This window comes from Vicia villosa, linkage group LG2 (genome assembly GCF_029867415.1).
Source record: "Vicia villosa cultivar HV-30 ecotype Madison, WI linkage group LG2, Vvil1.0, whole genome shotgun sequence".
Classification (NCBI taxonomy): domain Eukaryota; kingdom Viridiplantae; phylum Streptophyta; class Magnoliopsida; order Fabales; family Fabaceae; genus Vicia; species Vicia villosa.
Window position 1 is genome coordinate 117,169,081 of NC_081181.1, and position 25,888 is coordinate 117,194,968.

The 25,888-nt window shown below is 37.6% G+C and overlaps 1 protein-coding gene across 1 annotated transcript; it reads right to left on the reverse strand.

Moving 5' to 3' along the window:
• Positions 1-15,556: 15,556 nt before the first annotated feature.
• LOC131649853 (uncharacterized) lies at positions 15,557-16,750 on the reverse strand. The gene is made up of 2 exons (XM_058919603.1): positions 16,609-16,750; positions 15,557-16,497 (listed from the first exon to the last, which is right to left on the reverse strand). Exons 1-2 carry the CDS (start codon positions 16,748-16,750, stop codon positions 15,557-15,559), a joined length of 1,083 nt encoding a protein of 360 aa, XP_058775586.1.
• Between the last annotated feature and the right edge of the window lie 9,138 nt (positions 16,751-25,888).

Below are 25,888 nucleotides of genomic sequence, written 5' to 3' on the forward strand. Positions count from 1 at the left end.
GACTGGCCCTTTCTATAGTCATTTGCTGGGAAGTTTATCATCTGGATTCACTGAGCTTATACTGACTGGAGAACGTGTTGAAAGCGGTATCCGAAGCGGTAAACTTCAAGTGGCTACATATTCTAATACCTCAAAGAAGGCGCACAATGAGAGGAATGAATCTAATACTGTGGGAGTGGTCCTAGCCTCTAATCAAGTGCTGATACGACAAAGGGCCAACCAACGTAAACAGGGCGCTTCTAAAAGACAATTCTCAAAGATCAACATGACTTTGGCTGAAGCGTTACAACAGTTGCTGAAAATGGGGTCGATCACTTTAAAGGATCCTCCTCTGAAGCCCAATACCTTATCTCATCAATATAATCCTAATGCAAGATGTGCTTATCATTCCGACAGCATTGGGCATGACACTAATGATTGTTGGCCGTTGAAGAACAAAATCCAGGATATGATCGACGCTGGAGAAATTGAGTTCGACTCTCCTGCAACCATGCCTAATCACAACAAGAGTGCTAATACGGTGGATGGATAGGAGGGTGGACTTTAAGATCATTAGTTTTACTTTCAGTTGCAATTTCTTTTTCTGTTTGTTTAAACATTCGACTTATGATAGACATTATTTGTTTTAATAATCATCATCAGTGCATTGCATATGTTTGTCTTGAATATTTTATTTCGCTATTACTCATCTTAAATTATGTCTTTACTTTGCACATGTTTTATGATATTTCAACTCCTGCTAAGCTGTAAGCCTTTTAAGGGAGGATGACGAAAACGATACCGCAACCTCATACACTATGCTTTTGAACAGACTAGGCTGACGATGTACAAGCATTGTTTCAATTCCTAAACAGTGGAGATATAAGGATGTTAATCCCTCGTAAACCCCTTTGAGCCTAAGGAGTCGAAGTTTCTTTCTTGTAAAATTTAAAACCCTTAATCATAACCTGGGGCAGGGTAGTTACTCAGTTAACTCAATTGTACTAGCTGTGTTTATACAAATAACGATGGGTTCCCGCAACCAGTAAGTCAGGCAGTCAATATCCGCCGAAAAGAAAAAGCTATTAAGTCAAAACCTATGAAGGAGACTTATCAAAAAGTCGAAACATCCCGCTGACTGTAATCACAAAATAAACAGTTCAGGCAAAAGTTAGGGATAACAAAAATCAAAGTAAAAAAGGAGGTCACTACAAATCCTCAACCAAAGCAAAAAGAATTACAAAGAAGGATGACCGATTGTCCAAATAAACTGCTGGTGCTTCAACCATCATCAAACATCAATATTAACACTTCAAAATTTGCTAAAGCTGAAACGCAAAGTTAACTGAGCATAGGATCGAAGAACATCACGAATATGGGGATGGGTATAAATAAACTTTGAGCCTTTATCCTTTGTTTCTTAAACCGTGAACCAAGCCACATTACAACCCTTGAAAATCCTAACTGAAGCATGGTTAGTTCGAAAGCATACTGTCACCAAAAAGGTATCCCGACTCCTTAAGGTTCACCACAAATGCTGAGTTGATATTTTCTTTTTTTACAAACATCATGTTTTTACAAATGTCACGCTTTTACATCTCCTGTTTTAATGTTTTTCAAAAATTCAAGACAAACGTATGCATTGCATCTCATGAATTCATTATTAAATAAATTCTGCTACATAATTTCAAATGTTAGCATCAGGAAGAATTTGCACATGGTACAACTAATGACTGAAGGTTATCCTGACAGACAAAGACTACCCCAAGAAGCAATGTCTCCTACATACACAAGGGGCATGGCACGTCTTGCCCAGTCAATCTAGGGCAATCAAATCAAGATTCAGAGAATCTCTCAGGAGCGCCAAAACAATCAGGGGCATGCATCCAAGTGGGTCAGAAGCCATCACTCGATCAGTCAGGGACATCATCCTAAAGTTTATGATTACTAGGGGCATATCGCCCATAGTGCACATCTCATAAAGTCCTCGTGAGGCGAATCTTTCCAAAGTTCCTACTAGCAGGGGCAAACCTATGCAGGTCCAGTTTAACACTTCGATCAATATTTATTGGTGTGTCCTAATCAACACAGATCCGATAATGATAGTTACTATAATACTGGGGGCAATGTTCAAGACATCCATATCTCCCCACAAAGCCGATTTCACAAGATCATATCCCCACAGAGTAATCATTAAGAAGATATCCTCAAATGCTCTCGTCCAACAAAAGACATAGCTCCTCAACAGAGTTCACATCTTCGACATCGTCGGTTCCCCAACCTTCTTCTCTTCTTCAAACATGGTTTATTAATATCTCTAATCCCCAGCCAGGGTACATCAAGTTACTGGTCACCCCCAAGCAAAATCATAAATCCCCAGCTGTGTATCTTCAAAACAAGATCAGTCATCAGAGTCATAATGACCTAGAGATTTATTTTCTCAGTCGAGATACTCCAGATAGCATAAATCATAGTCATACATCAAATACATTTCATACAATGCAAAAATTCATACATAACATGCAAGTTTCTCATTTATTTTGAGAGATTCGTCATATAATACATGCATCATGACATTGCATATTTCTAACTTTGTTTTCAGGATCCACCTCGACAAGCATTCCTCTCAGATATAATCGAGCTGAAGATTCATTCTGACAAGCCTTTTTACATTCCAAAACTTCATCAAATAACTTATCAACTTCAACAAGCAAGCATTCTCTATCAGATATGGTCTAATGTATGACCCGTTCCGGTATTCTCAATCAGATATGGTCTAATGTATGACTCGTTCTGGCATTATCCTTCAGATATGGTTTAATGAATAACTCGTTCTGACCTCCTTCATCAGATATGGTCTAATGTATGACTCGTTCTAGTATTATCCTTCAGATATGGTTTAATGAATAACTCGTTCTGACCTCCTTCATCATATATGGTCTAATGTATGACTCGTTCTGGTATTCTCCTTCAGATATGGTTTAATGAATAACTCGTTCTGATGTCTTTCATCAGATATGGTCTAATGTATGACTCGTTCTGGTATTCTCTTTCAGATATGGTTTAATGAATAACTCGTTCTGATGTCTTTCATCAGATATGGTCTAATGTATGACTCGTTCTGGTATTCTCCTTCAGATATGGTTTAATGAATAACTCGTTCTGACGTCTTACTTCCAGATACGGTTTAATGTATGACTCGTTCTGGCACCATCCAACAGATATGATCTAATATTCTCCTTCAGATATGGTTTAATGCATGACTCGTTCTGACGTCCTCTATCATGTATGGTCTAATGTGTGACCCGTTATGGTATTCTATTTATAAGATCTAATTCTATCATCACGAACGGTGTAGACGCGATCATCTCTCCGAGACCTAATTCATTAACACGATTAACCTTCGAAGATCTAATTCTATCTTCACGAACGGTGTAGACACGATCAACTCTCCAAAGTCTAATTCAGTTACTACGAACAGTAATGACACAATCAACATTCAATAACTACTTCTCAAACACCTCAAGTTCAGATATAGTCTTACATACGACTCATACTAAAAGGTATAGTCTAGCGTACGACGTATTCTGATTCTCAAAACTATCAAGCTGGATGGCATCCTCAAGCCCATCTCCGATAATACTCTGCCTGGATGGTATCTTCAAGCCCATCTCTGAAAAGTCCCTTCATCATCAGCAAGGGCAAATTTCTTGGTATTCTAGTGTTCAATCCTCTTCTACCTTCAGATTCAGACAGGCACACATGCCAATCTACATCCTCAGGTATAAGAAGATTGAACAGGGGCAGCTGTCATACCCCAAAATTTGCCCATCCCATTTCACCTTTCAAATGCTCAAAGTCACCTATCTCCTAAACAAGTACCTCTGAACTAGGGTTTTGCTTTTCTCAAAGGAAATTCAAGTTCTGATATCTCCAATGGACCTCATAACCTCACATATGCTTCAAAGGATCCTCATGCCAATTTTCAAACTCTGATTCAAAAGATTTCTCACCCAATGGCCCAAACGATCAATAGTCGACTAGTTGACCTAAAAGTCAAACTATGGTCAAACCACAGTCAAAACTTCTGATTTTTTGTCAACATCCTCATTATGAAGTATAATTTATCATTTGATCAAGGATTGATCATGATCCATCAAGAAAAGCTCCAAAATCATCAAAACCTAAGTTTCTAAATTAGGGTTTTTAAGGAGAAAGTCAACCCAACTTTGACCAGCCATAACTTTCACATGGAACATCAGAAATTTTCCATCCAAAGCTCAATTTGAAGGAAATTGAATTATATACAACTTTGTATCTCACAAGCCAAATGCAAAAGTGCTTCATTTGAGAGATATGGATGAAAATATTACAGGTCCTTCTAGAATCTCGCAAAAAGCTGTTTTTTGTCAGAAGGCATATCATCAAGATAAATTCTCCAAATGGAAAATATGTTCCAAAGTGGCTTGCAGAGGACATCTTGGGCTTTCCAAAAAGTCCTATAACATGGTCATATGACAAAAATTGAAGGAGATATAAGGCTCAAAAGTTGGTCAAATTTCAAGAAATGCATGAAACCCTAATTGAAGAATTTAGTGTTTTTGAGTTAATGGGCTTAGGTTTTGGACTTCAAACATACATATGACCCAAATAAGAACCTATAAAACCATTCTTATATTTTTGGCATTTTTTATTTTTATTTATTTGAATTTTATTCATTTAAATGCAAAATAAATCAAGTAAAATACCAAAAATGATGAAATAAATTATGGGGCTTTGTTTTGGATCATATGAAGGCCCAAGAAACACCTTGAAGACCATGGAATTTCGTTCATACTTGGCTTGGATTTTTATTTTATTATTTTTTGATTTTATTCAATTTAAATCAAAGGAAAATAAAATAAATTTGTATTAATGAATGATTTGTTTCTCAATCAAAAATCATCCTTGGGGCTCAAGCAAATCAAATATATTTGATTGAAAAAAAATTGAACGAAAATAGAAATATTTCATGTAATTTCCAATCAAATTTTTCCAAATCTTTTCCCTCATCAATCTCTTGATTTCTTTTCCAGCCTTTTGCCCTAATTGCTTCCTCTATATAAGCATAATTCTTTCAGCCTCAAAGGACGGATCCTAACCTGCAAAGGTACTCCTTAAAACTCACAAAATTTCTCAAAGAAGGGTGAATTTCGTTTTCTTGGTTGCAACAATTATCAGACCAAATAAGTCATTCCAATTTCCTCCAGGGATGTCAAAAGGTATGAATGATCGTATAACCGAGGCCCATGCTACTCATAATTCATACTTCATGTTGTTCATACCCTTACATATGTGATTTTCGTTTTTTGATAATCGTTATGTTTTAATGGTATCTAATGATTGTATTGAGTTCCTTGTGGCCTATAGACGAGATCCATTCCATTAAATCGAAGCTTTCACGCGTGAACGCAGGAACACCGTGTTTAGGGCTAAGAAAGACCTCTCGTCTGTTTTCACTTTACAGGCATTGTTAGGCCAAACTAACGACATATTCAGAATCAGGGGACGATTTTAAGTCAAACTGGGCGTTAATATTATTTGTCCTAATCGTTTTCCTAAGGTTCATAGGTGCAGGTTTCTTTCCTTCGAAAATATGCTTTTTCCGCAGGTAATTCCATAAATATATGCGCAGCAATTTCCGCAGGTAGCCTTGGAGAAGACAATGAATAGTGCTGGTGACATGCAGACTGCGCGTGATTGGCCGGTCATCTCCTAATACTTCTCTCCTCATGCGTGTGTTGACGTGATTGCTCAGTCAAAGATTCAACGACTCCCTCTCTTATTTTCATTGGATGCGTGCTAACAACTGGGTCCCACACGCCTCCTCTTTTGACTTTTCCCCTTAATAGTGATTAGTTTTGTATTTTTATTTTGCAGGGGATATATATATCAACAAGCGAAAACAGCAAGAATGGCAAAGGATGTGCGCCTGTGACTTCAATGTCAAGGGTTCGATTCCCACACAAGACCTTTGATTTTTAATAAATTGAATGCTATATAAATTGAATGCTATGGCTTGCTTGCAGATTTAGTGTTATCACCTAGCGCAGGACTACGGTATTCCCTCACGTCTCCACCACCAGATCTCCAGCGAGTACAATCCAAGTGATCACAATGTGAAGTCTATCATAGACCATCAAGGGCCTACCTCACTGGATTCTCATCGCCAGATTAGTTTTTTCTTCCTTTCTTCTTTATTTTTGATTGTTTTATTTATTTAGTTTTATTTGTTTGATAATTAACATTTTAGGGTTTAATTAATATTAGTAATTAGGGTTAGGTTTCCATTAATTTATTTTAGTTAATTTGCTTAGATAAATTTTAATGATTAAATTAATCAATTAAGTTTTAATTAATTTTAGGCTAATAATTTTAGGTTTTAACAATAATTATTAATTTTGGGTTTTATCACTAATCCTTGCCCTTAGCCCTAAAAAATCGTATGTAGGTCACAAAAAGTTTTCTTAATAAACCTGAGGGGTTTAGTGTTAGAGTTGGCATTTCCTTTTAATTTTTGCCTTACCCTCTTTTTTGTTTTGTTTGCCTCAACTATTACTATTTTGATTTTTTTTTATCTGCCACGTTATAATCGTTGAGATCTTTAATGCACTAATCCATTTTTCTTCTCATGCCAAATTTTCAGGATTAGCCAAGATCCTTCGACTACGCACCGTCGAGTCAAAAAGCTAAGTTCTAATTCCTTTTTATTTAAATATCATTTTACTTTTTGCCTTATAAGTTAAATTAAGGTTTATTTTCAATGTCAAGGAATTCTGCATACACTCATCCCTATTATTTTTTCTTTTAATTTTCAGAGTCGATCGGGGTTCGAGGAAGATGAAAGCGTCCAAGGATGTTTAAAACTAATTATTGATCCCTCTCATTTTTCCGCCTTCCCCCGTCCCCGCAGGTGTTTATTGTAATAGCGTAGGAAATTTTATTTCTGCTTTTATTTTATTTTAATTGCGTGGTTAGTAATTTAGGGAGTGATAACCATGAATTGAACGTAGATCACCTAATTACAAGATAAATGTCATCGAAGTTAACCACGTGATTGTGCACCCACACACCTTTAGGGTAATCCATCTTGTTGCCTTTGTTGCCTGTTGCCTTATAAACCTGTTGCCTCTAAGTATGCTAAATAGTCAAAGTCCCTCGATCCCGAGGATACCTAAAGCAATGTTGCCTTAAAGTTATTGAAACTCCCTCGAAGCTGCCTTATAAAGAATAATTGTCCCAATTGCTAAGGTATCCTCGCATGATGCCTAAACAGATAAAATGACTATTATATCTTTCCCTTAGACTACCTGCCCTCTTTATGGCAAGGGACAGTCTTATGGCGAACGATTTCTCGATGACCCTTCACATCCAATTGAAAGACTTCCTGCCCTCTTATGGTATGGATAGACTCTTTCGCCCGAAAGGCTAAAAGAACAAATTTCTAAACTTAGGGTAGTTGCTATTAATTGCTTGCTCTTTTTCAAATTCAAATTCAAATTCAAAATTCAAACTCTTTTTCCCACTAATTTTCAAATACTTTTCAAAAAGACTACGCTTATTTGCAAGCTAAAGTTCTTCTTCAAAGTTTTACTATTCACACTCCGCTTTTCAAACAATTCAAACAAACAAGTGAGCTAAGCAATTAAGAGCCCATGGAAAACCATGGATGCAAAGGGTGCTTTTTAAACCTTCCCTTTGTATAACTTACCCCCCGAACTCAAAATCTTTTAAAAGGTCTTTTTCTGTTCTTTTAGCCTTTCCAAATTGGATAAAATAAAAGTCGGTGGCGACTCTTGCTATCCGCAACATTTCAAATAAAGTTAGTTCACCGTATTACAGCAAGCAAGTTCCTAAGAATTGGATACTACTTATCGGAAATGCTAAGGGAAAAGGTTCGTCAATCAATGTTACAAGTGTCAAAGGTATGCACATTTCATCCATATCCATGTCAATCTTCTACATTCATTCATATCTTCGTGGTTGTTCTATAAGTGGGGTGTCGAAATATTGGGCCTTTTTCAGTAGCTCAGGGTCGTGTAAAATTTATACTAGTTGAGGTTGACTATTTCACTAAATGAGTGAAGGCTGGACTATTGTCAAAATGATAGCTGAAAGAGTAAGACATTTATTCTGGATTAATATCATTTGCCGGTCTGGCCAAGATCCTCATCTCCAAAATTTTGACATAGCTCGCCAGTTCATCCATGATGGAGTTTTGCAAAAATTTGGGAATACAAACGAGATTTATATCGATCGAGCATCCCCAAGCAAATGGACAAGCCAAGACCGCTAGTATGATCATATTGTCAAGTATGAAGAAAAAGCTGGATGAAACCAAGAGTTTATGGGCTCAGTAGCTTTATGAAGTACTTTTGTCATGTAACTCAACCCCTCACTCTTCATCCAAGGAGGCCTCATTCCAGATGGTTTATAGTTCAAATGATATGCTACCAATAGAGATCAATACTGTTATGAATAAATATCAAGGGCACATGATCATCATACGGTAGACCTTTTCCCCTTCAAGGGCATGGGTTTTTAATGAGGCACCCTTTACGTTTTAATCATCCAGCTAATCCAAGTTAAACAACGAGCTCATACGGAGTAAAGTCCAAAACCCACCAGGCTCTCTATGTTAATTCACTCATGACTTCCACATGGAGAAAAGGCCGGAACCCACTGGGATCTCCATGTTAATTAACCCAAGACTTCCACGAGATGCAAAGTCTGAAATGCGTCAAGCTATGCGTGTCAATTAATCCAAGACTTCGACATGACGCAATGGTCAAAATTCACCAGGCTCTTCGGGAATATAAATTTTTTAGAAGGAGCTCAAAGGGTGATAACCATTGGTTTCTCCGTATTGAAAAAGAGAAAAATCTCATCTAAAAACCAGAAATAAGAGTTTACGAACAAACTTTGAAACAAGAATTAAAATAAAAAGGAAAAATGTCCATTTTGGCACATACATCATGATTTATAAAAAAACCCAAAACTTAAATTAGATTAGAAAAAGTGGATATTACATAAGAACCTCGTAGGATATAAAATCCCTTAAAAATAGCAAGATTAAAACTTTAAAAAAACTCACAGGTCTCTTAGGAGGAATCGACAATCTTCTCGCCTTCAAGATCTTGAACCACCCCGACTTTAGTCTCCCCGGGAAACTGGATTCTTGCAAAAAATTTAGTCTCATAGGAAGGATCAAAATCTAGGTTTGGCTCAGGGACAACTTTTTTCACCAGGCGTTCATCCACCACCACCTTGTATTAATCAAGCTCGGTCATGTCGAGATTGGGGTAGAGGCAGAAAGTCGAGGCTCTGGCCTTTTCAAATTTTAGATCGGTTGACAGAAGGCCATTAATGTGTTCCCCGCCTCTTGTTCAACCTAATTAAGATTCTTGTAATGAGATTTATAGTTAGTCTTCAGAGACTCCTTCATCTCTTTGAGTAAGTTGCACTTATTTTGGGCTGATTCTAAATCCATTTCAAGCCCAAGAATCCTCTCATTATCTGAGGAAAAAGACTCTGACTAATAACTAATGTCTCTTTCATTTTTGAAATCTCAAGCTTTTTCTCATCCAATTGCTGACTAGATGAATCAGCAACCTCAAACAGAGCCCTCTCCAAAATAATGCTCCTCATAAGATAAGTGCCCAAGTGCTGAAGTAAATTATCAGCGCGTATGGTCTTGAACTTCTCGGAATATTTAGTGGCATTGATATGGTTGTATATGAAACCCGAGCCATCAAAGCTTTTATCCCAAAATTTTAATTCGCCACTGCCCTAGCCGAAGTCCCCATGCATTACCATCATTTACTTTATTTCCCCCCAGCAAGTCGAATATTTCCTGGCCAACTAAGGAAGTAGTTTCCTCATCAAAAACATACTTCCCGTTATTCGCTTGGTTCTTCTTTTCTAGAAGAAACTTAGAGCCTTTAGGGGCAGGATTGTTCAGAACGGGAACTTTCTTGATCATGGTACCCTCTAACACATATTTCTCTTCTTAGTGACCCGAGTTTAAAGATCGGTCGGATAGATCTAATGCATAGAGTGAGTTTCCCCCAGTAGGGTTTGACTTGAGACATAATTGCCTTCTTTTTAACCACAACGACATTAGTCGTCCTCATTGCACAAACAACAACAAAAAAAGTTAGGAATTGGATAAAAGGAAACAATGGAACAACATGAAAATCACTATACAGAGAAAGTCACCCAATTTATCTAGGTCACCTTCATACTCAAACAGATCACGCACCCTCATAACGTATAATTTCTTCAGAAGATCAACCACCTATCTCTCTGTGGTGCTCAATTCATGCGGATCATAACCCCTGACATAGATAGGATCACTAGTCTAGCAAATAGGAAACAAATATGTCTCATCTTCCTCATATATAACCTCCAGACAGTAGGTTGTACTTCTATCCTACAGGAATTTATTTTTCCAGCCCTTAGGGAAAAATACTGTAACATTCCATTGCTCTCAACACCTATCTTCATATGTAAACCTTTTCATAAATCATGGAAATTGTTCATAATCGTTTTCCAACAATTTCTTTTTCAAAATCAAGAGGTACATGAATTATTATTAATAAAGGAATGTTTCAAATTTAAAAGCACATTCTTCATGAACAATTTTTCTTATGTTTATAAAGGTCAGTAATATTTGACAGAAGAACTTTTTCTATATAATTTTTAAATCATAGGTGAAAAAGTCTTTAGCATTTAAATGTTTACATTTTATTGACTTGTTCATTAAAGGAGAATATTGAAATTTTCATATAGCAGAAAAGTAGCAAAAACTCAAAGTTGATCAAAGTTGTTGCAAAGTCTATCTATAATATTTTTCATATAAATTGTTGTATATTTCACCAAGTGTGTGGTGATCTTTATCTATAATAAAGTGTTGTACGTAATACAGGTTGTTGCAAATAGGAAAGGTTGTATTTCTATTTGTTGGAAAGGTCCTTTGAATAGGGTGATTCAAAGTCCACCATTGTTGTTGGTGTTTGGAAATTAAGGAAGTGGTATGCTTCTTTGTTATTGTTAGAAGAATGTAAGAAAAGTTTTAGTGGTAGGCTTGTACAAAGATCTAACAATAGTAAAGTCTCTCGCAAGGTGTGAGATACTTCACCCTCTGTTAACTGCACTCAAAACTTACAACGCCTTCATAGCAGATAAAGTATCTCGCATAGAGGCCAAAGATTTTTCCTTCCATATTATGCCTCTCGCTAAAAGTGTTTCCTAATCGACTGACGAGCGAGTGAGATTAAGGGCACTCATACGCATCACATATTCCAATAATAGAAATAGAAGCTTTTTGTACTTCTTGTAGGTATGTATCTTGCTGAAGCATCAAGTTACAAACATCCTCCTCCAAAAAAAACTCTTCTCCTTGCAATGATGTCAAATAGGTAAGCACCCCAATGACCAACTTCACTGATGTCCAGAATAGCAGAAGTGCACCGGGTATAATATGCAAGACTCAACAAATCTTCCTTGATAACCTTACCAGTTGTAGCAATCGGCGATGTTAGAATAAGATTTGTTCTGATCAATATTCTATGTTTTGATGATAACATTATATATGAATTTTGTATAAGACAATGTGGTACTCTAATCCTTTGCATTTTCCATTTCAGTAAATACATAAAGAGTATGCACAATTCAGCGCTCAGAAGCACTGACTCAGAAGGTTTTGGATGGCTACATCAGAACATGCTCTAGCAAGACATCAGAAGATGGTCAAGCAGAATCAGAACATGGACTATGAAGCATCAGAAGAACTTGAAGTCAGAAGCAGAAGCACTGAAGTTCTGAATGGTATCACGCTCAAGCTCTTCAAAGTCAGAAGACAAGAAGATGCTCTGCACCAAGCTGATTGACTCTGATATTCAAACGTTGTTATATACAAATCTGAGTTCAGAAGCAAGTACAAGATGACAGGTTATTAAGTCTAATCCCTGACTGACAAAAGGAACGTTAGAAGCTACAAAAGGCAAAGTCAGTAAAAGTAGGAAAAGCATGGCTCGAGGTAGTTGACAAAAGTGTGAAACATTAAATGCAAAGATGTACTATTCACGCAAAGCATTAAATGCAACCCAACGGTCATCTTCTCTCAACGCCTATATATATATAGAAGTTCTGATCAGAAGCATAAAGAGAACTCTTGTGCAAAATACCAAAACACTGTCAAAATCAAAGCTCACAAACTTCATCTTCAACCTTATAAACTCTTGTAATATTTTAGTGAGTGTTAAGCTTAGAACTTAAGAGAAATATCACTGTTGTGATTATAGCTTTATAAGAAGAAAATCAATACTCTTGTAAACATTATTTTACATTGATTGTAAAAGGTTCCTAGAGTGATCAGTAGACTCTAGAAGACTTAGAAGTTGTCTAAGCGGTGAATTCCTAGAGTGATCAAGTTATGATATGTATACTCTAGAAGACTTAAAAGTTTTCTAAGTGGATAACCATTGTAATCAGTTGGATTAGTGGATTAAATCCTCAGTTGAGGTAAATCACTCTAAGGGGGTGGACTGGAGTAGTTTCGTTAACAACGAACCAAGATAAAAATAATTGTGTTCATTGTTTTTATCTTACAAGTTTTTAAAATCACACTTATTCAAACCCCCCCTTTCTAAGTGTTTTTCTATCCTTCAATTGGCATCAGAGCGCCGGTTCTAGGTGCAAGCACTTAATCGTGTTAGACAAAGATTCAGGGAGAAAAACACAAAGTCAATATGGTTGAAACGGATACATCTACTCCTACATCTGAACAAAACAACAATGGTAATGGAAGCAGTAGCTTCAATGGCTATAATAGACCAGCAGTCTTTTATGGTGAAAATTTTGAATATTGGAAAGATAGACTCGAAAGTTACTTTCTTTGTCAAGATGGTGACTTATTGGATCTAGTCTTGGATGGTTACAGAAATCCTGTAAATGCTCGTGGAGTAAAGATGTCAAGACAAGAAATGAGTTATGATCAAAAGAAACAATTCAAAAATCATCACAAGTCAAGGACTATTCTGTTGAATGCTATTTCTCATGCTGAATATGAGTAAATAACAAACAGAGAAATGCCTATGACATCTTTGAATCCTTGAAGATGACTCATGAAGGTAATGCCCAAGTCAAGGAGACAAAAGCTCTTGCCTTAATCTAGAAGTATGAAGCTTTCAAGATGGAGGAAGATGAAAACATTGAAGCAATGTTCTCAAGATTCCAGACTCTGACTACTGGACTAATAGTGCTTGGCAAGGGATACACAAAGGCTGATCATGTCAAGAAGATCATCAGAAGCTTGCCCCGAAGATGGGGCCCAATGGTAACTGCATTCAAGATTGCTAAGAATCTGAATGAAGTCTCTCTTGAAGAGCTGATCAGTGCCCTGAGGAGTCACGAAATAGAGCTTGATGCAAATGAACCTCATAAGAAAGGTAAGTCAATGGCTTTAAAATCAAATAATAAAAAATGCACTAACGCTTTTCAGGCTGAAGAAGAAAATTCTGAAGAGGCAGAATCAGAAGAAGAAGAAGAAGAAGAAGAAGATGATGATGAACTTTCCATGATCTCCAGAAGAGTAAATCAACTCTAGAAGAGTAAGCAAAGAAAGCTCAAGAACTTCAGAAGTTTCAAAAGGCTTGAAAGAGGAGAATTGAAATTCTGGACTCAGACACGCGATGTTGTACAGGATGTCACGACATTACTATCTGAATGCTTTTAAACAAATGAACAGAAAGTAAACAGAATATCAACACAAGAAAGTTGTTAACCCAGTTCGGTGCAATCACACCTACATCTGGGGGCTACCAAGCCAGGGAGGAAGTCCACTATAAGTAATATTAATTCAAGGTAATACATATCAAGATTACTCCTTTCACTTAATATCTACCCAATGCAACTTCAATCTAAAACTTCTTAGATCAGAGATCCTACTCACTCCCCCTCAATCACAGCAGTGATGACAAACGCTTTACTAATAACAGAAGAAGACACACTTCAAAGACACAACTTGATCTTGCTTAAAAGCTTTGATCAAGTACAATAGTACTCTTGCTTAAAAGCTTCGAGTACTTCTTACAACTCAAATCAAAACACCTAGACCAAGACAATCATCATGATGATTGTTTGGCTTACAAGAAAGCTAGAACGCAAAACTTAAGAACAAAGAACTCTCAAAGCTTCTCAATACAAAAACCCTAACGTGATCAGCAGCTTCTTCATAGAATATATAGCCTTCAAAAAACACAGCAGCTGGGCCTTGGATCCAAATTAGTTTTAACCCTAATAAAACTAATTTCCATAAATCAAGGAACTAAAAATAATAACCATCAAAGACGTCCTTGAATCAGATCAGAATCCAACATTACCAAATAAAGCGCATAGGATCTTATCAGATCACATAACCATAAATAGTAATAGAAAAGAACGTAACAGCTGCGAATGTCATGACATCGGCCTTGACATCAGGTAAAGGCCCGCAAAAGAAAAACTTCACAACAGTAGAAAGCATGTCATGACACCAGATTTGACAAGATAGAAACACAATGAGTTTTACCAAAAATTACAGCCAATCAACAACATCTACAAACTCCCCCTTTGGCAAATTTTTGGCTAAAACACTAATAGATGTAACCAAACAGATATCAGAGCATACACAGCAGCCATCAACAGAAAAATAAATTCTGTAAGCAAACAACAGCATCTTGATTAAACACCAGAAAACCAGAAAGCATCTACTTAATCAACTGTTACAGAACCCACTTGTCATTGTCAGGGAGAACCAGGGAACACCCAAAATAAAGAAAACAACAAAAAAACAACCATGTCCATCAGCCAACAAGAAAAACCAAAAGACCACCAAAACAACAAAACAACCACCATTAACAACAAAACAACCACCACAACCACCATTAACAAAACAACCACCATTACTCCCCCTTTTTAGCCACAAAAGGAGCCAAAACACAATCAGAATCAGAGCTAATCATCAGACCCATCACTGTCTTCATCACTAGAGCCACCAGGATTGTCATCACTTGAGCTACTAGTCTCTTCAGCAGCATCACTACTCCCACTTTCAGCACCCTCAACTTCAGCATCCTCAGCCTCTTCCTCAGCCTCTTCCTCAGCACCTTTGTCTTCATCCATATTGTCACCATCCCTCTCACCAGCAAGGTCATCATCTGTAGACTACTCAAGACTTTGGATGAGCTTTTCAAGTTTCAGATTCCTGTTGTCCAACTCTTGACAAGTCTCTTTCAGCTCAGCAATAAGAAGGGCTTTGTTCACAGACTTGCTGGGTTGTGATGTCCCAGCAGATGTCATGTCATCAGACCTCTGAAGCAGCTTGTAGTGAAAAGACAAAGCACTCTCCCTCTTACATACAGAATCTTTACTTTTCAGAATTCCAGGGTGTTGCTTGAGGATTATCCCACATATCAGAGATGGGAAGGCAATGGGAAGCTTGGTAGCAGAGGTACCAACATGCCTCATAGTTTGATCAAATATGTAAGTCCCATAGTCAAATTTTGTCTTGGTAGAACTTATGAAAATCATCAGTTCTTCCATCACCACAATCTTGAGACAAATTCACAATAAATTCCTTCACAAGCATTTCATAACACTTTGAAAAATGAGTAACAGTTTTAATCAAACCTGCAGACTTGATGAGCTTCATGACCTCTTGACATTCCAGAGCATCATTAGCTAATTCTCTTTCTAGAGCCAGCCTTCTTTGATAAACAAACTTCCACTGGATAGCATTTGAAGCATAGTGCAAATAAATGTTGTCCAAAGGAACATCACGAACCTTTGTGGAGGATTTTGTGACAGCAATCTTCTTCTTTGATGGGATGTCAGGGACATCACTTAAGACATCGTCTTCAGGGACAGAAACACTTCTTTCCTTCCTCTTCTTCACTGCAGTCTTGCTCCCAGTGGTTGAAGGTTCAGCAGGGACCTTCTTGATCTTCTTTATAGTGACCTTCTTTTGAGGAGTAACTTGAGGGGTAACTTGAGGTTTGGAAAAATCTTGATCACAAACCTGTTTGCCCTTACGAGTCTTGACTCTATGAGAGATGCTAGAGATGAGCTCATCATCAGCAATGTCAATAGAATCATCCAGATCATCCAGATTCACCACATCATGCACAGTAGGGCCTTCATTAAGGGTTTCTTTAGAAGGAGCAACAGGAACCTCTTCAGCTTTCTCAGGTTCAAGAATCTCAGCATCTTTATTACCAGATGTTTCAACATTGATAGCTTCAGATGTCTCAATATCTTTGGCACCAGGGGTCTTCTCATCATTGTTGTCAACAGATGTCTCAACATCACCCTGATCTTTGCTAGCATCATCTTGACCATCTTGATCATCTTTGCTGTTCTCAGAGGCAGGAATTTGGGCTAGAGGAACAGATATTCCATCAACCTGGTGCCCTTCATTCAAGATTCTTGTGACAATACCTGCGATCGCATTGTGAACATAAGCAGAGCCCTCTCTACCTTGAGCAGAAAAGGTTTCTGGAACAGATCCACCAGTTGATTTTCTTGCATGCATCTTTCTTGGAGGATTACGAACAGGATCGGTAGCAGGAACAGAGTTCAATGGCACAACATTCAACACAACATCTTGATCACTCACCACATTGGGTGCCCTAGAACCTGATGCTGTTTCAGAGGAAGGAGAAGATTTCTTTGAGGGAGAACTCTGAGACATGGTGAGAGAAAATGGAAGGCTGGGTAAAGGTTTGTGAATGCAGAAACACAAAGAGATAGCGTGAGTGTGGAGGATAGGTTTTGGGGGAATGGAAACCGTTTGGGCAAATTGTAAAAGGGGGGGAAAATACACTTTAATGTGTAATGATATCAAATATTTGGAGAGAGAAATAATGTTGGCCCCACACCCAATTAATTGCTATAATCCTTCACAAAGACAAATGCCTAGTTTACTTCTTAGATTTTCAAATTGATTTGCATCCAAAGCTTTTGTGAAAATGTCAGCCAGTTGAAGATTTGTAGCAACATGTTCCAAGGCAATTATTTTATCCTCAACAAGATCTCTAATGTAATGGTGTCTAATATCAATGTGCTTGGTCCTGCTATGCTGAATGGGATTCTTTGAAATGTTAATGGCACTTAAGTTGTCACAATATAATGTCATGACATCTTGTGTGACATTGTATTCTGTTAACATTTGTTTCATCCAAACAAGCTGAGAGCAACTACTTCCTGCTGCAATGTATTCTGCCTCTGCAGTGGACAAAGACACACAATTTTGTTTCTTGCTGAACCATGAAATAAGATTATTCCCCAAGAAGAAACATCCTCCTGAAGTACTTTTTCTGTCATCAGCACTTCCAGCCCAATCTGCATCACAATATCCAGTGAGAATAGGTTCACACCCATGAGAGTGGAGCATTCCATACTCACAAGTACCATTCACATATTTCAGGATCCTCTTGACTTGATTGATATGACTAATCTTTGGATCTGCTTGATACCTAGCACACACCCCAACAGCAAAAGCAATATCAGGTCTACTGGCTGTGAGATACAGCAGGCTTCCTATCATGCTTCTGTATAAACTTTGATCAACACTGGTTCCCTTTTCATCTTTGGACAATTTTAAGTGAGTAGGAGCTGGTGTTCTTTTGTGAGAAGCATTTTCCATTCCAAACTTTTTAACAATGTTTTTAGCATACTTACTCTGAGAGAGAAAGATTGAGTCTTCCATCTGTTTAACTTGCAGCCCAAGAAAATAAGTTAATTCTCCAACTAGGCTCATTTCAAATTCTGATTGCATCTGATCAACAAAATGTCTAGTCATCTTGTCTGACATCCCACCAAACACAATATCATCCACATAGATTTGAGCAATCAGGATCTTCCCTCCTTCATCTTTAACAAAAAGAGTTTTATCTATCCCTCCTTTCCTGTATCCATTACTAGTAAGAAACTCAGTTAGTCTCTCATACCAAGCTCTAGGGGCTTGTTTCAGGCCATAAAGAGCTTTTCTTAGTTTGTACACATAGTCAGGATGGTTTGGATCAGCAAAACCTTTAGGTTGCTCCACATAAACTTCCTCATTCAAGTATCCATTCAAAAAGGCACTCTTCACATCCATCTGGTATAATTTGAATTTTAGAATACAAGCAACTCCTAGCAGTAATCTAATTGACTCAAGTCTAGCAACAGGAGCAAATGTTTCATCAAAGTCAATTCCTTCAACTTGAGTGTATCCTTGAGCAACTAGCCTTGCTTTGTTTCGGATAACAGTTCCTAGTTCATCTGACTTGTTCTTGTAAACCCATTTTGTTCCAATGACATTAGTACCTTTAGGTCTTGGTACCAGCTCCCATACTTCATTCCTTTCAAACTGACCTAATTCTTCCTGCATGGCATTAATCCAGAACTCATCTTTTAATGCTTCCTTAACATTCTTAGGTTCGATTTTTGACACAAAACAAGAGTTTGAAGCTAGTTCTCTTGACCTTGTAGTAACTCCACTGTTGAGATCTCCTATAATAAGTTCACTAGGATGATATTTTTGAACTCTTATAGATGGACTCTTGTTAGGAGGTTCAGTCTCAGACTCTGTGATAGTAGGACTGCAATCATCTTCTCTTGTAGATCCTTCAGCTGTGATATCCCAGAATGTTCCGACATCTTTTGTGACATCTGCTTGATTGTGGACATCATCAACCACAACATTTATGGACTCCATTATTACTCTGGTTCTTGAGTTGAACACTCTATAGGCTCTACTGTTTGTAGAGTAGCCCAGAAAGATCCCTTCATCACTCTTGGAATCCATCTTCCTTCTGTGATCTCTATCAGCAAGAATGTAACACTTACTACCAAACACATGGAAGTATTTGACAGTGGGTTTTCTTCCCTTCCAGATCTCATATAGTGTGGTAGAGGTTCCTTTTCTTAAGGTAACTCTATTATGGACATAACAAGCAGTATTCATGGCTTCAGCCCAGAAGTAGATAGGAAGATTCTTAGCATGGATCATAGCTCTGGCTGATTCTTGAATGGTTCTATTTTTTCTTTCAACAACCCCATTTTGCTGTGGAGTAATGGGTGATGAAAATTCATGATGTATTCCTTCAGAGGAGCAGAACTCAACAAACTTTTGATTCTCAAATTCCTTTCCATGATCACTTCTAATTCTCACAACACCATTTTCTTTTTCTCTTTGAATTCTTTGACACAGGTCCTTGAAAACATCAAACACATCTGACTTTTCTCTGATGAAGTTTACCCAAGTGTATCTGGAGTAGTCATCCACAACCACATAAGCATATTTCTTTCCTCCAAGACTTTCCATTTGCATTGGTCCCATCAAGTCCATATGGAGCAGTTCAAGAACTCTGGAAGTTGTTAGATGTTTAACCTTTGGATGTGACATCCTGGTTTGTTTTCCTACCTGACATTCACCACATATTCTCCCTTCATCAATTTGTAGATTAGGAATTCCTCTCACAGCTTCCAGAGAAATAATCCTTTTCATACCTCTTAGATGAAGGTGGCCAAGTTTTTGGTGCCACAGCTTTGCTTCTTCTTCTTTAGAACATACAGTTGAGTAGCTGGATTCATGGGACACCCACAAGTAGCAGTTATCTTTAGATCTGACTCCCCTCATTACTACTACCTTTTCTTCATTAGTAACCACACACTCAGCTTTAGTGAAGTTGACTTGGTATCCTTGGTCACATAGTTGGCTGATGCTTATGAGGTTAGCAGTCAGGCCTTTGACCAACAAAACACCTTCTAAATTAGGCACTCCTGAACAGTCTAGTTTTCCAACTCCTTTGATTTCTCCTTTAGCTCCATCACCAAAGGTTACATAGCTAGTAGAGTGATTCTTGATATCAACAAGCAGATTCTTGATTCCAGTCATGTGTCTGGAACATCCACTGTCAAAATACCAATCTTCTTTGGCTGAAACTCTAAGAGATGTATGGGCTATTAAAGCCATATTTTTAGGTTTCCATTGTTGCTTCTGGATGGGCATGATCTGCTTAGGTTTGTAGTAAGGAACTTGATCTGGGTATCCATATAGTCTGAAGCAAAAGGGCTTAATGTGTCCAAATCTTCCACAGTAGTGACATCTCCATCTTTGAAACTTTTTCTTCATTCCTCTTTTGTCTTGATGTTGAGTCACATGTTTTGACATTGGTTTCAACATCTCAGCTTCAGGTTTAGCTCTGCTATTATCTTGGGAATGTTTCTTTGCACCAACAAATCCTATACCAGACATATCTCCTGAACTTTTTCCAATCTGCAAAATCTCCTCCAACGTATCCGAGCCACTGTTCAACATTTTTATAGATTTTGACATCTGATCAAGCTTGGATTGTAACATGATAATTTCACTGTTTAGTTCAGATATAGTTGTACTAAGTCCTTTGTTATCAGCCTCCAACTGAACTATGTATTTCTTCTGCTTTTCACCTTGTTGACAAACTTCAGCACTTCTGATACACAGCTTTCTGTAGGAGGCTGCCAGTTCTTCAAAGGTTAGCTCATCTTCACTAGAGTCTTCATCAGAATTACAAACCCCAGTAAGGGCTGTGACATGTTTGGCTGATTCTTCTTCAAAATCACTCTCAGACTCTTCATCAGACCAGGAGACTGACAATCCTTTCTTTTGTTTCTTAAGATAAGTAGGACATTCAGCTCTAATATGTCCATACCCTTCACATCCATGACATTGAATCCCTTTGCTGTGATTGTACTTTTCTTCTGGTTTTGCTCTTCTGCCAGAGTCATAAGATCTGCTGGTGTCTGATGAGATGTTCTTGGCATTAGGTCTTGGCTTCTGATCCATTCTTCTCATTATTTTGTTGAATTGTTTACCAAGCATAGCTATAGATTCAGATAGATTCTCTTCTCTATTTTCCTCTGCTTCTTCTTGAGAGTTGGACACAAAAGCTATGCTTTTGTTTTTCTTTTCAGAATTGTCACTGATCCCCATCTCAAAGGTTTGAAGAGATCCAATTAACTCTTCTACCTTCATTTTGCTGATGTCATGTGCCTCTTCTATAGCTGTAACTTTCATATCAAATCTCTTAGGTAGGGATCTAAGGATTTTTCTTACCAGCTTTTCATCAGACATTTTCTCTCCCAAAGCTCCTGAGGTATTAGCAATATCAAGAATATTCATATGAAAATCCTGAATACTTTCATCATCTCTCATCCTTAGATTTTCAAACTTCGTAGTTAGCAGTTGAAGTCTTGACATCTTCACTTTGGAGGTGCCTTCATGAGTAGTCTTGAGGGTATCCCAGACATCTTTGGCTAGTTCACACTGATGTACTAGTCTGAATATATTCCTGTCAATTCCATTGAATAAAGCATTTAAAGCTTTAGAGTTGCCAAGCGCCAATGCCTCCTCATCTTTGTCCCATTCTTCCTCTGGTTTAAGAGTTTTCTTTCCATCTTTATCAGTAATGACAGGATGTTCCCATCCTTTGTTCACAGCTCTCCATGCTTTACTATCCACGGATTTCAGAAAAGCCACCATGCGAGGTTTCCAATAATCATAATTGGAACCATCCAGAATGGGTGGTCTAATCACAAATCCACCACCTTCTTTGTCCATAGTACCAGAAAATACTGTCCCTAGATCTCACCCAGTGAAAAAAAAACAGGCAGGGTGCCTGCTCTGATGCCATTTGAAATTCTGGACTCAGACACGCGATGTTGTACAGGATGTCACGACATTACTATCTGAATGCTTTTAAACAAATGAACAGAAAGTAAACAGAATATCAACACAAGAAAGTTGTTAACCCAGTTCGGTGCAATCACACCTACATCTGGGGGCTACCAAGCCAGGGAGGAAGTCCACTATAAGTAATATTAATTCAAGGTAATACAGATCAAGATTACTCCTTTCACTTAATATCTACCCAATGCAACTTCAATCTAAAACTTCTTAGATCAGAGATCCTACTCACTCCCCCTCAATCACAGCAGTGATGACAAACGCTTTACTAATAACAGAAGAAGACACACTTCAAAGACACAACTTGATCTTGCTTAAAAGCTTTGATCAAGTACAATAGTACTCTTGCTTAAAAGCTTCGAGTACTTCTTACAACTCAAATCAAAACACCTAGACCAAGACAATCATCATGATGATTGTTTGGCTTACAAGAAAGCTAGAACGCAAAACTTAAGAACAAAGAACTCTCAAAGCTTCTCAATACAAAAACCCTAACGTGATCAGCAGCTTCTTCGTAGAATATATAGTCTTCAAAAAACACAGCAGCTGGGCCTTGGATCCAAATTAGTTTTAACCCTAATAAAACTAATTTCCATAAATCAAGGAACTAAAAATAATAACCATCAAAGACGTCCTTGAATCAGATCAGGATCCAACATTACCAAATAAAGCGCATAGGATCTTATCAAATCACATAACCATAAATAGTAATAGAAAAGAACGTAACAGCTGCGAATGTCATGACATCGGCCTTGACATCAGGTAAAGGCCTGCAAAAGAAAAACTTCACAACAGTAGAAAGCATGTCATGACACCAGATTTGACAAGATAGAAACACAATGAGTTTTACCAAAAATTACAGCCAATCAACAACATCTACAAGAATGTTCTGGACACAGAAGATCTGACAAAAAGAAGGTGACATGCTATGAGTGCAGGGAACCTGGACATTACAAGAATGAATGTCCAAAGCTTCAAAGGGAAAAATCCAAGAAGTTTGAAAAGAAGAAAGGCCTTATGGCTACTTGGGATGACTCAGATTCTTCTGATCAAGAGTCAGACTCTGAAGTTGAGCAGGCAAACATTACGCTGATGGCCACTGTTGATGCTGAATCAGAATCTACATCAGACTCAGATTCTGAAGAGGTATTTTCTGAACTTTCTAGAGAGGAGTTAGTTTCTAGTCTAACTGAACTTCTGGAAATCAAGGCTCAACTTAGTATCAAATACAACAAGCTGAAAAATCTCTTTGCATCTGAAACTAAGAAGCTTGAATTAGAAAATTCTGAACTTAATGAAAAAGTTTTAAAACTATCTAAAGATGTTGAATCATCTTCTAGTTCAGGAAAGTCTATTCCAAGCATGAACAATACTCTCAAGGAATGTGACTTGAGTTTCAGGAAGTTTTTATCTAGAGGTATAGGCAGAAGTCAGCTAGCCTCTATGATATATGCAGTTAGTGGAAACAAGAGAGTTGGCATAGGCTATGAGGGTGAAACCCCATATAAACTTGAATCTGTTGATGAGATGAAAATCACATACAAACCTCTATACGATCAATTCAAGTATGGACACTCCCATGATATTAGGCACACATCACATGCTAAGAGTTTCCACATAACACACACCAAGAAGCATGTTACACATACTAGAAAATATCATGTTACTCAGAATAGGGAATATCATGTTGTACCTCATATTAATTTTCATGCTAAACCCAAGTTCAATCAGAACTTGAGGAGAATTAACCCAAAAGGACCCAAGAAAATGTGGGTACCTAAGGAAAAGATAATTCCTGTTGCAGATATCCTTGGCAGCCAAGAAGACAAAGGAAAACATGTCATGGTACCTGGACTCTGGGTGCTCGCGGCACATGACGGGAAAAAGGTCTATGTTCTAAGACCTGGTGCTTAAATCTGCTGGAGAAGTTAAGTTTGGAGGGAACCAGAAGGGCAAGATCATTGGTTCTGGAACCATAAGCATTGGTAACTCTCCCTCTATAACTAATGTTCTGCTAGTAGATGGATTAGCTCATAACTTATTGTTCATAAGTCAATTAAGTGATAATGGTTATGACATAATCTTCAATCAAAAGTCTTGTAAAGCTATTAGTCAGAAGGATGGCTCAATCCTATTTACAGACAAGAGAAATAACAACATTTACAAGATTGATCTTCAAGATCTTAAGAATCAGAAGGTTACTTGCCTTATGTCTGTTAGTGAAGAGCAGTGAGTTTGGCACAGAAGATTAGGTCATGCTAGTTTGAGAAAGATTTCTCAGATTGACAAACTTAATCTGGTCAGAGGACTCCCTAATCTGAAATACATATCAGATGCTCTTTGTGAAGCATGTCAGACAGGGAAGTTCTCAAAACCTGCATTCAAGTCTAAAAATGTTGTCTCTTCCTCTAGGCCGCTAGAACTTCTACACATTGATCTTTTTGGCCCAGTCAAAACAACATCAATCAGAGGGAAGAAATATGGATCACTCATCGTAGAAGACTATAGTAGATGGACGTGGGTAAAGTTCCAAAAACACAAGGATGAGTCTCATACAGTGTTCTTTGACTTCTGCACTCAGATCCAATATGAGAAAGAGTGTAAAATCATAAAGGTCGGAAGTGATCATGGTGGTGAATTTGAGAACATATTCTTTGAGATTTATTTCAAAGAAAATGGTATTGCCCATGATTTCTCTTGTCCTAGAACTCCACAGCAAAATGGAGTTGTAGAACGAAAGAATAGGACTCTACAAGAAATGGTCAGAACCATGATCAATGAAACCAATATGGCTAAGCATTTCTGGGAAGAAGCAATCAACACTGCATGTTATATTCAGAATAGAATCTCCATAAGACCTATTCTTAATAAGACTCCTTATGATTTGTGGAAGAACAGAAAGCCCAACATTTCTTATTTCCATCCATTTGGATGTGTATGTTATATTCTGAACACTAAAGATCATCTGCATTAGTTTGATTCTAAGGCACATAAGTGTTTCCTTCTTGGATATTCTGAACGCTCTAAAGGCTACAGAGTATACAATACCAAAACATTGGTTGTTGAAGAATCAATCAATATCAGATTTGATGATAAGCTTGGTCTTGAAAAGCCAAAGCAGTTTGAGAATTTTGCAGTTATAGAAATCTCTAATTCAGACTCTGAAGAACCCAGAAGCAAAGTTTCAGAAGATCAAGTTGCTGCTTCATTAGAGAATCTCAGAATTTCTGAAGAGCCAACTATCACAAGATCTTCTAGACTCAACTCTGCTCACTCACAAGATGTTATCATTGGGAAGAAAGATGATCCTATCAGAACAAGAGCATTCCTTAAGAACAATGCACAATGTCAATTTGGTCTAGTATCTCTAATTGAGCCAACTTCTGTTGATCAAGCTCTAGAGGATGCTGACTGGATAATTGCCATGCAAGAAGAACTAAATCAGTTTACATGGAATGATGTTTGGGATATGGTTCCAACACCAAAAGGATTTAACATCATTGGAACTAAGTGGGTCTTCAGAAACAAGCTAAGCGAAAAAGGAGAATTTGTAAGAAACAAAGCCAGACTAGTTGCTTAGGGCTATAGTCAGCAAGAAGGTATTGACTATACTGAAACCTTTGCACCAGTGGCCAGGTTAGAATCTATTCGCTTATTCATTTCTTTTGCCGCTCAACATACCATCACTCTGTATCAAATGGATGTTAAGAGTGCTTTCTTAAATTGTTATATAGATGAGGAAGTTTATGTCCACCAACCTCCTGGTTCTGAAGACTCTTATCCAGAACATGTTTTCAAATTAAAGAAATCATTAAATGGCCTGAAGCAAGCTCTTAGAGCTTGGTATGAAAGATTAAGTTCTTTCCTTCTGGAAAATGGTTTCACTAGAGGACAATGGATACAACTCTCTTCTGTAAAACCTTTAAAAAGGATATTTTAATTTGTCAAATATATGTTGATGATATTATCTTTGGGACATCTAATGCTACACTTGGAAAGGAGTTTGCTAAGTCTATGCAGGCTGAGTTTGAAATGAGCATGATAGGAGAACTCAAGTATTTCCTTGGGATCCAAATCAATCAAACTTCTGACCAAGTATGTGAAAGAACTTCTGAAGAA

Bases quoted from the DNA above. Each gene is read 5' to 3' on its own strand.
- LOC131649853 (XM_058919603.1), bottom strand. From the start codon at position 16,750: ATGTCTCAGAGTTCTCCCTCAAAGAAATCTTCTCCTTCCTCTGAAACA. The intron at 16,498-16,608 runs GTAATCCTCCAA...ATGCGATCGCAG, and splicing joins TCCTGCTACCGATCCTGTTC to GTATTGTCACAAGAATCTTG.